The sequence below is a fragment of the Oncorhynchus mykiss genome, chromosome 4, assembly GCF_013265735.2.
Source record: "Oncorhynchus mykiss isolate Arlee chromosome 4, USDA_OmykA_1.1, whole genome shotgun sequence".
In the NCBI taxonomy this organism is placed as follows: Eukaryota; Metazoa; Chordata; class Actinopteri; order Salmoniformes; family Salmonidae; genus Oncorhynchus; species Oncorhynchus mykiss.
The window spans coordinates 23,082,501-23,098,767 of NC_048568.1; the positions used below are offsets into that span (position 1 = coordinate 23,082,501).

A 16,267-nucleotide genomic window follows, 5' to 3' on the forward strand; every position below is an offset into this window, starting at 1 on the left:
CATAAAAATGTCTCTTTATTGACCCCACCCCTCCTCCCACCCCTCCTCTGTCTCTCCCTCTCTCTCTCCCACCATCTCATTCTGTGGTCACACGCAGCCTTATGATAGGGGGAGAGAAAATGGAGGGATAGAGAAGAGAGGGGGGGATTGTCTTATGAAAGGGGGAGAGAAAATGGAGGGATAGAGAAGAGGGGGAGGCTTGTCTTATGAAAGGGGGAGAGAAAATGGAGGGATAGAGAAGAGAGAGGGGGCGGGGCTTGTCTTATGAAAGGGGGAGAGAAAATGGAGGGATAGAGAAGAGAGAGGGGGCGGGGCTTGTCTTATGAAAGGGGGAGAGAAAATGGAGGGATAGAGAAGAGAGAGGGGGCGGGGCTTGTCTTATGAAAGGGGGAGAGAAAATGGAGGGATAGAGAAGAGAGAGGGGGCGGGGCTTGTCTTATGAAAGGGGGAGAGAAAATGGAGGGATAGAGAAGAGAGAGGGGGCGGGGCTTGTCTTATGAAAGGGGGAGAGAAAATGGAGGGATAGAGAAGCGACAGGGGGCGGGGCTTGTCTTATGAAAGGGGAAGTTGGACCTCTACAGTTAGAACAAGCGTTGGAGTCGGGGGCAGGACAGGAGTTAGGCAGGGAATTTGATGATGGTGTGAAAGAGAGAGAGTTAGGGAAGAGAGAGGATGAGAAGAAAGAAAGAGAGAGGGAGAGGGATATCCGGGCAGGTAATTAACACAGGCTCTTAATTACAGCTGGTGTTCACTGTGCCAGAAGGAATGTGACAATTATGCCATTAAAACTTCCTAATGGGGGGAAAACAGAACAGGGGGTTGGAGGGGGAAGAGAGGAGGGGATGGAGGGATGGATAGAGGGAGGGCGAGGGGAGGGCGGAAGACATGCAAAGAGGAGGATGAAAGAATGAAAGGAGAGAGGCAACAGAAGGAAGAGAGAAAGAAAGAGGGGAGGGTGATGAAAGAGAAGAGGAAACAATAACTACAAAAGAGGAGCTCAGAGGGAGACGGGAGCGTATCAGAGGAGCACAGTGACAGAGCAGATTATCATCAAACAAGAAAGGCCACAGACGTGTGTGTGTGTGTGTGTGTTGGCCGAAACAGAGGACATATTCATTCCAAAGACGCCACCAAGGTGGAAGGAACTTTGATGATGCAGAAACTGGCGAGGGGGAAAACTTGTCTCCGTGTTTCAGTGTGTCTCAGTGGGTCTCAATGGGTCTCAATGGGTCTCAATGGGTCTCCGTGTTTCAGTGTGTTTCAGTGTGTTTCAGTGTGTCTCAGTGGGTTTCAGTGTGTCTCAGTTGGTCTCAATGGGTCTCAGGGTGTCTCAGGGTGTCTCAGTGGGTCTCAGTGGGTCTCAATGGGTCTCAGGGTGTCTCAGGGTATCTCAGTGGGTCTCAATGGGTCTCAGTGGGTCTCAGTGGGTCTCAGTGGGTCTCAATGGGCCTCAGGGTGTCTCAGGGTGTCTCAGTGGGTCTCAATGGGTCTCAGTGGGTTTCAGTGTGTCTCAGTTGGTCTCAATGGGTCTCAGGGTGTCTCAGTGGGTCTCAATGGGTCTCAGTGGGTCTCAGTGGGTCTCAGTGGGTCTCAATGGGCCTCAGGGTGTCTCAGGGTGTCTCAGTGGGTCTCAGTGGGTCTCAATGGGTCTCAGGGTGTCTCAGGGTGTCTCAGTGGGTCTCAATGGGTCTCAGTGGGTCTCAGTGGGTCTCAATGGGTCTCAGGGTGTCTCAGTGTGTTTCAGTGTGTCTCCGTGTTTTGGTGTGTTTCAGTGTGTTTCAGTGGGTCTCAGTGTGTCTCAATGGGTCTCAGGGTGTCTCAGTGTGTTTCAGTGTGTCTCCGTGTTTTGGTGTGTTTCAGTGTGTCTCAGTGGGTTTCAGTGTGTCTCAGTGTGTCTCAGTGGGTCTCAATGGGTCTCAGGGTGTCTCAGTGTGTTTCAGTGTGTCTCCGTGTTTTGGTGTGTTTCAGTGTGTCTCAGTGGGTTTCAGTGTGTCTCAGTGTGTCTCAGTGGGTCTCAATGGGTCTCAGGGTGTGTGCATGTGTGTATACGTGTGTGTGCTGAATCTGCGTGGGCTCCTGTTTCAAGTGATAGTGTATTGTAGGTAAGAGAGGAAGAGGAGGAGGAGGAAGGACAGTGATCTATAGAAAAGGGCCTTGGGGGAATCTAGATACACATCAATCTACACCTGTCTGACTCACCTGTCTGACTCACCTGTCTGACTCACAAGACACACACACATGCATGAAGGCGCACACACACACACACACACACATACAAATTAATACACACACACACACAAACACCCACCTACCTACACAAGCACACACACACCTACACAAACACACATGCACAATCACCCACATCAGACAAAACACCCTCACATGTCCACAGCAGCAGTCTTCACCCTAGCCAAGGGGGGTGGGGGGGATGAATTTGCATTGCTGGGCAAATGTTCCTTGTGCTCCTCTGTAATCAGCTCTTATATCTCTCAGACACCTGCCACGAAAAACCTTCATATGCAAAACATCTCGCTCCTCAGTCAACAGAAGACTTATTCACCTGCACTCTCCCTCTCTCTCCCTCTCTCTCCCTCTCCCTCCCTCTCTCTCCCTCTCCCTCTCTCTCCCTCCCTCTCTCTCCCTCTCTCTCCCTCTCCCTCCCTCTCCATCTCCCTCTGTCTGTTTGCAAATTTCTACATGTATGTATGTAAATGACAGTTCCCTAAGCCAGGCCAAGGCTCATTTCCTGGTACAGGAGAAGAATGCCTGGTCTGTCTCATCTGATCTGAGTTGAAGAACTTGGGTTGCTGTTATGCTGTACACTCTGGCCTTATGACTTCATATGGAAGTGCCTGTGTTCCTACTAGAGTAGTTCAAATCCCTAAGAGGTGTGTGTGTGTGTGTGTGTGTGTGTGTGTGTGTGTGTGTGTGTGTGTGTGTGCGTGCGTGATAAGGGTGTGAGGAGAGGAAAAGAGTCCCAACGGACACATAAAGGACAGAAGAGAAAGGTAGAAAGGCACTTTAAATGTGAGCGCTGCAGAATTCCCTCACCACAAGGGCACTCCTCCACAAAGAGTCATCTTTCTCTCCTTCTATTTCCCTTCTCTCTCCCTCTCTCTCTCTCTCTCCCTCTCCCCCTCTCTCTCTCTCTCTCCCTCACTCTCTCCCTATCCCCCTCTTTCTCCCTCCCCTCTTCCTCTCCCCCTCTCTCCATCTCCCTCTCTCTCCCCCCTTCTCTCTCTCCTTCTCCCTCTCCCCCTCTTTCTCCCTCCCCTCTTCCTCTCTCCCTCCCTCCATCTCCCTCTCTCTCCCCCCTTCTCTCTCTCCTTCTCCCTCTCCCCCTCTTTCTCCCTCCCCTCTCTTTCCTTCTCTCTCTCTCCCTCGCTCTCTCCCTCTCCCCTATTTCTCCCCCTCTCTCTCCTTCTCCCTCTCCCCCTCTTTCTCCCCCCCTCTCCCTCTCCCCCTCTCTCCATTTCTCTCCCTCTCCCTCTCCCCCCTCTCTCCCTCTCCATCTCTCTCTCCCTCCATGCCTCCCTCCCTCACTATCACTTTTGCCTTTCTCTTTTGTCTCCTCACTCTCTTCACCCTCTGTCCCCTATCTTTCCATCTCCCTCTCTCCCCCTCTTTTTTCCCTCTCTCCCCTTCCTCTTGCTAAAACAGTGGGACGTTTAACCTTGATAACAGTGAGATTTCCCCCCCTGAAAGTGGCACACAAACACACACACACACACACACACACGCACACACACACTGGAGAAGTGCTTCGCCAGCACGGCGGGCCGGTCCAAGGGACGGCTATACCCTTCGAGGTGTACAGGACACTGGGAAATGCAGCAACAACAAAACACATACACTTTCAACGGCCTATTGTCAGCTGACATTGAGGACGCATGATGCTGGCCGTAAACAGACACACCCTTACTGTTCTTCTCTGGCAGGCCTCTCAGAACACAAGAGGGAGAAAAGCAGAAGTGTGAGCTAGATGAAGTGTAACAAAGGTGAAGTTGTCCACTGAGTATTTACGGTTATGCCGAAGGAAACACTCACACACACTCTTATCGCACAGAACTGGGAACCAAAACAGACTCCAGGACAGGGAAGTGATGGTTTAATTCATCCAATACAATGCTGAAGTCCACTATGGGGAACTCATAAGAGCTCCCTTTCCAGGTAGTGTATGTACAGTAAGTGTATGTTTGGTGTACTGAGTGAGCTGATCAGTGGTCAGTAGAACTGAATGAGACTAGCACTGAATAGTGCCCTCCCTCAACATCCTTATTAAACCATGCATCACCCTTAGCATTCAGGCGAGGCTACGGTCTCGCAGCAGTAAATGGGTGTCGCACTCAAAACGGTCCTACCTCAAAGTCGTTGGCCTTGTTGTAGTGCATGTTGAGGGCTCGGTAGAGCTCGCAGTCGCGGCTGACGCTCATCTCCTCCACCCCGGTGACACCGTCGTTGATGGCCTGCCGGGCAAACTTCTCCATCTGGATGTAGTAGAACTCCCGGAAGTTACTGAACCACTTGATGAGCTGGGACGTGATGCAGCGGTTAAACTACAGGACAGGAGAGAGGCTTTAATCATTAGGATCATATGATAACACTGTTATAATGGAAACTCTGAGACAGACAGGAGGGAATAAATAAAGGTTCAGAGGCATTTTGAGTAATAATGATGATTTAATAAATAACACATTTAACCATTTTACTGTCACTTGAGGTTAAGAACCGCTTTTTCAAAAGGGATGTAGTTGATATCATGATAATAACAGCACTGATAATATTGGATTGGAATTTGAAATCCAAAATGAAGTTCTGGGCTCTACACTCTTACAAAAAAAGGAAAAACATTTTGGTTCCCGGTAGAAATCTTTTGGGTTCCATGTAGAATCCTTGGTGTAAAAGGTTCTATATGGAACCCAAAGGGGTTCTTCCTGGAACACAAAGGGGTTCTTCAAAGGGTTCTCCTATGGGGACAGCCAAATACCCCTTTTAGGTTCTAGATAGCACCTTTTTTTCTAAGAGTGTAGTGTTATGAAGACATTGTTGAGTTTAAGGGAGTGGAGGGGGTGCTGGAGACATGGGGGGGGGGGGGGGGGGGTCTTATTTAGTGTGTGAGGAGAATTCATATCACATCAGGAGAGCGAGAGAGAGAGAGAGAGAGAGAGAGAGAGAGAGAGAGAGAGAGACAGACAGACAGACAGAGAGAGAGAGAGAGAGAGAGAGAGAGAGAGAGAGAGATACAGAGAGAGAGAGAGAGAGAGAGAGAGAGAGAGAGAGAGAGAGAGAGAGAGAGAGAGAGAGAGAGAGAGGCTAATAGAGACATAAAGTAAGACAGAAGGAGAAAAAAAGACAGCCAGTGTGTGTCTGCTACTCTGTTTCTTTTCCCTGTGGGACCGGACCTCCCCCCTATCATAGCCATGGCTGGGAGGGGAGCGACCGCAAACACATAATTGACCAGAAAAACGATTAAGTCATCAACTAAAGCGCCCTTGCCCGCAGGGGGCTCAAACATGTACTTAACCCCATTCACCAATTACCCCGCACTGTGCCCTGCCTCACCACCCCTCCCAGACTATAAGAAAAGAAAGGGAAAGAAAAAAAGAGCGAGAGAGAGGGATATAGGGAGACATGATAAGTGCTGAGAAGGCCTGGCTATCTGATCTGTGTGGCTGCATGGATTCAATAGGATGTAAACCTATTGAAGGCCTAGTGGAGTTGGAGCTGTCTTCCGTTTCGCCTCGCTACTGAAAACACACTGTCCAAACAGCCAGACAGAGAGATAAGGACTTCAGGGCCCAGCACAGTCCCCAGCCTGAACCATCATACACGCGCACACACACACACACACACACACACACACACACACACACACACACACATGCATGCGCACACACCCTTCAAAAAGCTTTACCTCATCCCTCAGCCCCCTAAAACATTCCACCCCCCTCCAGACCCCCCCCCCCCCTAAAATCCTTCCACCCCGCTATCCCCCTATCCTACCCTCCTCCCTCTGCTCTTTTTGTGATTTTGGGAGAATAGGAGACAAAACGTTACTAAATGCTGAGCGGCCAGTCGCTGGGGAGGGAGAACGGTTTTGACATGGAGATTAGGCTCTGGCTATTGTTCCAGAACACACACTCATCTGAGCCGGCCCGACACACACACACTCTCTCTCTCACACAAATACATGGATAAGCGCAGGCTAACACACAGCCTCATCTGAGCTAGGCATGGGCTGGGACAGAGCAGAGGAGAGAGAGAGCAAAAGAGGGAGCGAGAAAGTGTGAGAGGAGGAGAGACAAAGTGATGGGGGAGCAAAGGAGGGATCATGCTTTTCTGGAATGGTCTGTGGATGACATAATGGGGGGAGTTCTGAAAGAGTCCGCCTGACATTGTTTAGCATGGGGGGGGGGGGGGGGGGGGGGGGGCAGAGCGACGGGGCTTAAAGTGCAGGGTGAGCAGAACAGTGGGGTGTGTTAGGGTTGGGGGGGGGGGGGCAGAGGGGGGTGAGCAGAACAGCGGGGTGTGTTAGGGTTGGGGGGGGGGGCAGAGGGGAGTGAGCAGAACAGTGGGGTGTGTTAGGGTTGGGGGGTGGGGGGTGGGGGGCAGAGGGGGGTGAGCGGAACAGCGGGGTATGTTAGCATTGAGAGGGGGCGAGCAGAACAGTGGGGTGTGTTAGGGTCAGGAGGGGCGTAGGGGGGTGAGCAGAACAGCAGGGCTGGACAATAAACCAGAGCAGCGTAGGAACGTGAGCTGTCAGCAAGCAAGGGTCATGACATCAGAGTGTCAAACAAACAAACTACTGACACTTACAAATACACACTGGGGCTATTCTTGTACACATACGTAGTCCCAAAAACACAGGCAAGAACCAATGTCCACAACACATACTCTGAGATACACACACACACACACACACACACACACACAGTTTCACTATCACAGATTAGTCAATATTCAGACACATCACTCTCTCTTGGTTGGGATGAGCAGTACCTGTGCATGTGTGTGTGTGTGTGTGTGTGTGTGTGTGTGTGTGTGTGTGTGTGTGTGTGTGTGTGTGTGTGTATGTGTGTGTGAGTGATTGAGGGCTGCATACTGAGATTAAAGTCAGTGAAAGAGATGTCATCACTCACACTGGAGTCCTTTATTGTCACTCCAGCCTCTGACTTCTATATGTATCACTTTGGACAGAGATGGCTTCATTATACAGGCTAGACTTTATACCTCAACATCTATCTAACACTACGCATACTTATATCTACCATATGGAATATCTACTATACAACGATGAAATGTGGTTTAATCAGAACATACATGTATTCAGAGAAGGAGAGAGGGAAAGGGAGAGAGGGAGAGAAAGGGATGGGAGAGAGAGAGACAGAGAGAGAGATAGAGAGACAGAGAGACAGAGAGAGAGAGAGACAGAGACAGAGAGAGAGAGAGAGAGAGAGAGAGACAGAGAGAGAGAGAGAGAGAGAGAGAGAGAGAGAGAGAGAGAGAGAGAGAGAGAGAGAGAGAGAAAGAAAGGGAGAGAGAGGGAGAGAAAGAGATGGGAGAGCGAGAGACAACATTTTAACTACATTTCTTTGTTGCTACAACAAATCAGGTCCCATTTTTGGTTCATTAAGTTGCTTGTGGGGGGATAAAGACCCCCTGGTAAGGACCAGAGTGTTCAGTGTTCCGTCAGTGTTCAGTCAGGGGAACTATTTCAAAGCAACACATCAACGGGACTCCTTAATCTGAGCTGGCAGGGGTCAGCCCAGAGAGACATGAGATGTCCATGGAGAAAGAGCCTGTTGGAGTATGTGTGTGTGTGCACGTGCACGTATGTGTGTGTAGCTGTGATTGGTTACACACACACTCGAGAGCCTGTGAAAGGACAATCTTAAAAGCTAACAACAGAGGAATGGCACATACACCACCCTATAATGCAACCGATACTGAACAAAAATATAAACACAACATGAAACAATTTCAAAGATTTTTACAGTTTATATCAGGATATCAGTCAATTGGAATACATTAATTAGGTCCTAATCTATGGATTTCACATGACTGTGCAGAGATGCAGCCAAGGTGGGCATGGGAGGGCATAGGCTCACCCACTTGGCAGCCAGGCCCACCCACTAAGGAGCCAGGCCCACCCACATGGCAGCCAGGCCAACCCACTGGGGAGACAGGCCCACCCACTTGGCAGCCAGGCCCACCCACTGGGGAGCCAGGCCCACCCACTTGGCAGCCAGGCCCACCGACTGGGGAGCCAGGCCCACCCACTGGGGAGCCAGGCCCACCCACTTGGCAGCCAGCACAAGGTGCACCTGTGTAATAATCATGCTGTTTAATCCGATTTTTGATATGCCACACATGGCAGATGGATGGATTACAAATCTGGTTGCAAAATCTGAAATAAATGATATTTTTTGTACTTACAGAACATTGCTGTCATTTTTTATTTCAGCTCATGAAACATGGGACCAATACTTTACCTGCTGCGTCAATATTTTTGTTTAGTGTAGATCTACATAAAACCATAAACCTAGCACCAGAGAAGGAAAACGCTGAACACTCTCTCAACACCTAAACAAGGTCCTGTTCCTTTTCTTAAAGACAACAGAGAAATCTTCATAATCTTATCCAGTAGTATTTTAGAGAGCTGCTGATAAAACGTTATTACATCATGTTCAATCCCCATTCTGTATTATCAGTGACCATTGTGGTATATGACACCACAAAGACGACAGGCTGCAAGACCTCAGAGGAGAGAGAGGCACCAACAAGGCATCTCCTGCACATTGTGATGACAGAGACAGTACAGTCAAAGTCACCCAGCAGCTCTGCCCTGGACAGCCAGCCAGCCAGCCAGCCAGCCAGCCAGCCAGCCAGCCAGCCAGCCAGCCAGCCAGCCAGCCAGCCAGCCAGCCAGCCAGCCAGCCAGCCAGCCAGCCAGCCAGCTAGCCAGCCAGCCAGCCAGCCAGGGACACTGTGCTCTGCGTCCGTTCATCTCCCTGCCTGCCTGCCAAACAATGGCGAGGACTGAGAATCCATACACATGACCTCAGACCACCAAGCTATTTGAAAAACAACAAGAGGAGCAGAAAGAGAAGCGGTCCGTCCCTCTCCACAGTCATCAGGGCTTTCTACCGCTTCCTGTTTTCACAGGGGTGAATTGTGGGAGATAATCTCTTGCTGCCTATTGGCTGACTCTACACAAACTGGCCCTGGAAAGTGGCCCTTTGTTACAGCGGCGACTCAAATCCAGCGCCTGGCTTTTCGTAGCACGCGGCGGCATGCCACACCATCAGCGGAAAAAAGAAAAGAAACGGAATGACATATAGAAAGGAAAACCCTCCTGACCTCATCCTCTCCACATCACATACTGAGGCCAGTGTGCCGAATACACACAAAGGCCACGGACAGGGAAAGAGATAAAGAGATGGAGAGGAAGAGAGAGAGACAGAGACAGAGAGAGAGAGAGAGAGAGAGAGAGAGAGGAAGAGAGAGAGACAGAGAAAGAGAGAGAGAGAGAGAGAGAGAGAGGAAGAGAGAGAGACAGAGAGAGAGAGAGACATATATATATATAGAGAGAGAGAGAGAGGAAGAGAGAGAGACAGAGAAAGAGAGAGAGAGAGAGAGAGAGAGAGAGAGAGAGACAGAGAGAGAGAGAGAGAGAGAGAGGAAGAGAGACAGACAGAGAAAGAGAGAGAGAGGAAGAGAGAGAGAGACAGAGGGAGAGAGAGAGAGAGAGAGGAAGAGAGAGAGACACAGAGAGAGAGACACAGAGAGAGAGAGGAAGAGAGAGAGACAGAGAGAGAGAGAGAGAGAGAGAGAGACAGACAGAGAGACACAGAGAGAGAGACACAGAGAGAGAGAGAGAGAGAGACAGAGAGAGATTTACACAACAACCTCAGTTTGAGACATGAGTTCTGTTTGAATAACCTTGGTGCCTCGTTTGCTAATTCAGAGTATATATATATATACCCCATATGAAAAATCAACATGGTAATTTACTGTCACTAAGACCACATCAACGTCATATTTCCTAAAAAAAACTGACACATGACAAGGTTATGTTTAGACCTGTCTGGCCTTGTCAAAACAGAGCAGCTGGTAATTGGCGATCAATAGGGATGGTTAACAGAACAGTGTCAGAACACACAAATTCAAATGTTGATCTGTCATGAAGTGAAAAGATACCGTGACCCTGAACTGTCGTTAGTCACAACAGCAACCATATTATGGTAAATCTACCACAACATTTACTAATCAGGAGTGGCCTGGGTGCCCGCCTTGCCAGTGAGAGTGCCCCCCCCCCCCCCCCCCACCCCTCATCACAACCACGAAACACACATCATCACCCCTTCTAAAACTCGACAAGGATGTGTGTTGAGGATGCACAGTGGTGTTGAGCTATTTTTTTTTAGGTGAGGGAGCAACAACAACAAAACATGCAAAGATGTCATCATTTATTCAATCTAAGTTTGTACTGACAAAAGTAGCTAATTGAATTCTAGGTTATGCATAAAATGCATCCTCCAATTGCAATGTCTGCCTACACCCACACACATATTGTCTCAGGAACATCAAATACCAAGGCTACTTCATTTCAACATAGGCCATCATCACTGTCAATCGTTAATGATAATTATTCATGTTTTACTAGTAAACATCCAAACGGCATCTCCATGCCAATCATTTGATTGGTCTCATACAGTGTCAGTTTCATGGGAACATTTAGATCTGTTTGAATGACTGTTTTGTGAGCGAATTAGAGCAGATGGTGTTAACAAACTATTAGCCTTTGTTGTATCTTGTTTCAATCAAAGCAGATAGCCTGCCTAGTGACGCGGGCTGCTGAGTTTTGGTGCATGATCATTTTTTGGGGACTATTCAGTTTTAGCTAACCATCCTAAAATGTCATTAGGAATGAGCAGATGTTGTTGGTGTAACAGTAATGTTAGAGGCCTACCATGCGATGCTATTATATCCGGTTCTGTTTTGTAAAATGCTAATGAATCATGTGATCTTCCGAGACATTGATTAAGCTTTAATCTAGCTTTACTAAATGAGCACCATTGTGAGAAGTGATCATTTTCTATTTGTATCAGATCTTGAGTGTTATTTTATATTTTAAGCAACTGGATCCCTTCGGGGTGCTGAAAGGACAGCGCCAGGATCGTGCAACGATGTTAAAGAAGTTGAACCAACTTGTGGTGCTGAAGGACAGCTCTGCCATTCAGCCAGTTCAGGAACAAACGACACGAATTTGCACTAGGCCTATAGCCTAATAGGTCTAAGACTAGATAGTATAGCTATTTGTAGGCTTTAGCCTAATAGGTCTAAGACTAGATGGTATAGCTATTTGTAGGCTTTAGCCTAATAGGTCTAAGCCTAGATGGTATAGCTATTTGTAGGCTTTAGGCTAGAGCCTGTTTGTGAGGAGAGCTTTATTGCGACTAGGCATTGCATTGTACTGTGTAGCTTACATGCTGTATTAAATTAGCTTGAACACATGGTTACAATATACCCTATTACAGAATAATACAAAACTGAGAGATGAACTATCAATTCATAGAATGTATAGGCATAGATTAAACATGCTATCTAATTAGAATAGCAGGATTTTTTTTTTTTTAAACAGCCATAAAATCTTTCTTTTGGTGGGGTGTATTCATGCATCTCAATAAACTAGAACCTAAATGCATTGTTACCTCCAACTTGGCCCAATTCACATTTCCACTTGCCCACCCTGACATACCAAGCTAGAACGGGCCCTGTGTCTCAACCAATAGCCAATATAGGTTAAATATCCCAAGCAGGGCTACAGCATCTTCCAGAGAGTGTCAGGCTCCATGGGCTTTGCAGTGGCCTCTCTGGTTTGGGTGACCTCAGCAGAAAAGTGTCGCTGTAACCAAGTGGTCACATATCATTCTGGGTTCCACTTGCGCAAGAAGGGCTCCATGGAGTTTTATGAACATAAAGGCAGACACACAGAGAATTATTATTATTATTATTATTTATTTTTTTACAAAGTGGCAGAGCCTCTGACGGGCCACCGCAGTAAACAAACATAGCCTACTTCATCATTCTCACCACCGCCAGAGAGAAGTCAGGGAAGAAACCACCATTCACCTCTAGGCTGTTCTATATATTTATTTGGTTTGTCATTCTATAGTTTTTCATAACATTTTTGTGGTAATTAAATATAAATAAAAAGTTATCAGTATAAATGGTCCAGAAATAGTTTTACCAGCTCCGTTTATTTTCAAAAGTGAGGGGGTGCCTCTCCTCCATGCTTTGGCAGCACAACATCCCTGCAAGTGTGTCACATGACCCTGGGGGTTGTGGTTAGTGATTGGTGACCATGGTGACAGAGAGCGGGCAGCTGGGAAAAAAGGGACCTTTATCTGCCGATTTGAATAAGATGGCCTGGATCTGTCACAGTGTTTACCCTCCTTACGGTTAGAGAGGGACACAACGCAACAACAACAAAAATGATAGCAATCGGCCGCATACAAGACAGCAACACAGCTATTGTGTTACAATGAGCCCATCCCCCTGCTTTGTTAGTTCACCTCCCTGGTTCAGTACTCTACCCCCACAGACCTCCCTGGCCCTGAACTCTACCCCCACAGACCTCCCTGGTCCAGTACTCTACCCTCACAGATCTCCCATGTCCAGTACTCTACCCCCACAGACCTCCCTGGTCCTGAACTCCACCACCGCAGACATCCCTGGTCCTGAACTCTACCACCACAGACATCCCTGGTCCTGAACTCTACCACCACAGACATCCCTGGTCCTGAACTCTACCACCGCAGACCTCCCTGGTCCTGAACTCTACCACCACAGACATCCCTGGTCCTGAACTCTACCACCGCAGACATCCCTGGTCCTGAACTCTACCCCCACAGACCTCCCTGGTCCAGTACTCTACCCCCACAGACCTCCCTTGTCCTGAACTCTACCCCCACAGATTCCCCTGGTCCTGAATAACAAGGGAGGTTAGCATTCTTTGGTGGGTAGGATATTTATGCCTCTGTAACTTTCTGTAACTATCTCACTCATCATTATTCACAATTTATTCATGATTATCCGTAATCATGATAGCATCCACATTAATGTAGAAGTGTTCAGAAACCTATTATATTCTTATTTACAATACAAGTGACTCCAAAATGACACAATACATTATTTACCATTCATTTCTATTGGGCACAAAATAATCTGAAACACAACCAAAACAACCTGCAAATGCATTCAACAAGTTTGTAAAGTCACAAGTGTGATGTAGTAATTGCAGCGTGCTAGGAATATGGGAACAAATACTTAACTTTTGACTACTTTAATACACAAATAAGTGATTTGTCAAAAATAATTATGACACTATCAAATGGAAGGACTAGATACATTTAGTGTTTTCATTTCTAAACCGTTAAATAAATATGTATGAAAATACCCTCAAATAAAAGGTGACATTCTGTACTGTCACCTCATATAGAATATTTGATCTCAAATCCAAAATGCTGGAGTATAGAGTCAAATTAAAAGTTTTAGCTTCACTGTCCAAATAAATATGTACGGTAGTGTAGTATGGGAAAGGTCCTCATACAGTAGCAATGCAGCAAGACACACAAACTCCACCAAAACTCCACCAAAACTCCATACACCATGCACCATACACCATGCACCATACGCCATACACCATGCACCATACGCCATACGCCATGCGCCATACGCCATACGCCATACACCATACGCCATACGCCATACGCCATGCACAATACGCCATACACCATGCGCCATACGCCATACACCATGTGCCATACACCATGCGCCATACGCCATACGCCATACGCCATACACCATACACCATACGCCATACGCCATACACCATGCACCATACGCCATACGCCATACACCATGCACCATACGCCATACACCATGCACCATACGCCATGCACAATACGCCATACACCATGCGCCATACGCCATACACCATACGCCATACGCCATGCACCATACGCCATACACCATGCACCATACGCCATACACCATGCACCATACGCCATGCACCATGCACCATGCACCATACGCCATGCGCCATACGCCATGCACCATACGCTATGCACCATGCACCATACGCCATGCACCATACGCCATGCACCATACGCCATGCACCATACGCCATGCACCATACGCCATGCACCATGCACCATGCACCATACGCCATGCGCCATACGCCATGCACCATACGCCATGCACCATATGCCATACGCCATGCACCATACGCCATGCACCATACGCCATACACCATGCACCATACGCCATACACCATGCACCATACGCCATACACCTTACGCCATACACCATACGCCATACACCATGCACCATACGCCATGCGCCATACGCCATGCACCATACGCCATGCGCCATGCACCATACGCCATACGCCATGCACCATACGCCATGCACCATACGCCATGCACCATACGCCATACGCCATGCACCATACGCCATGCGCCATACGCCATACGCCATGCACCATACGTCATGCACCATACGCCATACGCCATGCGCCATACGCCATGCGCCATACGCCATGCGCCATACACCATGCGCCATGCGCCATACACCATGCACCATGCACGTTGAAACAGACACTTCATGTTAGTACAGCACTATCCCGGAAGAACAAATCAGGAGAAGTGAGAAGAAAAACCGCTTCACTCATTGTCCTCTTTTAATAACTGTAGTCTGAGGTGAGAGTACAGGCAGAGAAATACAGGAAGAAAAGACCAGGCCTAGTGATCTGTCCTTCCAGTTGTCAGCGGTGGCAAGGACAGTCAGGACGGACACACAGACGGCGCTGAACACACCTGGACAGATCGGTAACTATGGTGACAGCAATAGGTAGACAGAGGAGTGCCATCCCAAAGTATGTTTATACATCTACTGATGTACTACATGTTTATGCTTGAGTGACAATTACTGCATTGATTGATAGGAACTAAGAACATAAGAATTTCGCTGCACCCGCAATAACAAATGCTAACTGTGTACGCGACCAATAACATTTGATTTGATTCGATGTTGAGCTTCAGGTAGCATCCGCCCTTAGGCACAGACCTAGGATCAGCTTACCCTCATGGAAATCTCCTCATAACCACTGGGTAAATAATTAAGGGTAGGATTTGGGGGAGGGTAATCTGATCCTGAACCAGTGCCCAAATCCAACTTCTGCTTCAAGGAGCAACGTCTGGGGGCTATGATGTGAAAGGTGAAAGGTTGGGGTGTCTGGGTGTGGCTCACCTTGACGTCGGAGAAGAACATCTTGAGCATGTTGGAGCTGGGGTAGCGGGCGTAGAAGAACATGAGCTTGGCCTTCTTCAGGTGGTTGGGGGAGAGACCCTCCTGAATCTGAACATGGCCGCCGTCAAAGAAATTGACTATTTTTTGGAGGGAAAATAGTCATTAAAATGGCCGACCTTGCAAAGCATCTTAATGTGTAGTCATATAGCTATGGTACGCAACTTGACCTAGAACCCCTGCTATTTCAGCTAATGTGTTTTTAATATGTAACATATGTGTAATTAACATGTATTTAATGTACAATAATTAATCACTTAATTGTTTTCCTTGAAGACTACATTAGATATAGGCCAAATGAATACATTTGACAATAATTATTTTAGGTTAGCAATAGCACTGGAGTAAGGTAGGGCCAATCTTAAATGAGTTAGTTATTAGGGAGTAGTGAGTGAAGCCAGGCCAAGCCATTAGCATCCTCTCTGTATTAGGTGTGAGCGTGTTACGGTAAATAAAATGCTGGCCAGCGCCACAGCCGGTGCCTTTACATAAGGAGCTCATTTCACAGTCAAAGTAAGCAAACGCCTTTCCCTCTTCCCCATCATACCCCTCCAACCTCCACCCCAAAATAAGGAAGAAAAAAGGAGACATTTGCATATCACAGACAAAGAAAGCAGTTAACACTGGTTATGAGAGAGGAGCCTAATGGCTTGGCGATAAGATATGCCAACCAAAGACAGGAGTTACTGACGTGATGTTGGCTTCATATTGATGTAAAAGCGAGGTCTAAAAGAGACAACCCTGTCTCTCTATAACAGAGCTGTAGACCTTATTCATTTAAAATACACACATCATAGATTTTGGAGACCAAGGTTTTCCAAGGGAAGTCTCAGGAGAAAAGAGGGTGGGATGGTGATTGGGGGGGAGGGGGGGCACCTTGAACGATAGAGCTGTT

General features: G+C 47.8%; 1 protein-coding gene across 2 annotated transcripts in view; it reads right to left on the minus strand.

Annotated features, from left to right (window-relative positions):
* LOC110522431 (prospero homeobox protein 1) overlaps positions 1-16,267 on the minus strand; it is a 39,561-nt gene that overhangs the window by 13,772 nt on the left and 9,522 nt on the right. For both annotated transcript variants that reach the window (XM_036975938.1, XM_036975939.1), the window contains exons 3-4: positions 15,316-15,423; positions 4,362-4,556 (exon numbers count right to left, since the gene is read on the minus strand). In XM_036975938.1, coding sequence (XP_036831833.1) covers positions 4,362-4,556; positions 15,316-15,423 — 303 coding nt within the window. The remainder of the gene's footprint in view (positions 1-4,361; positions 4,557-15,315; positions 15,424-16,267) is intronic.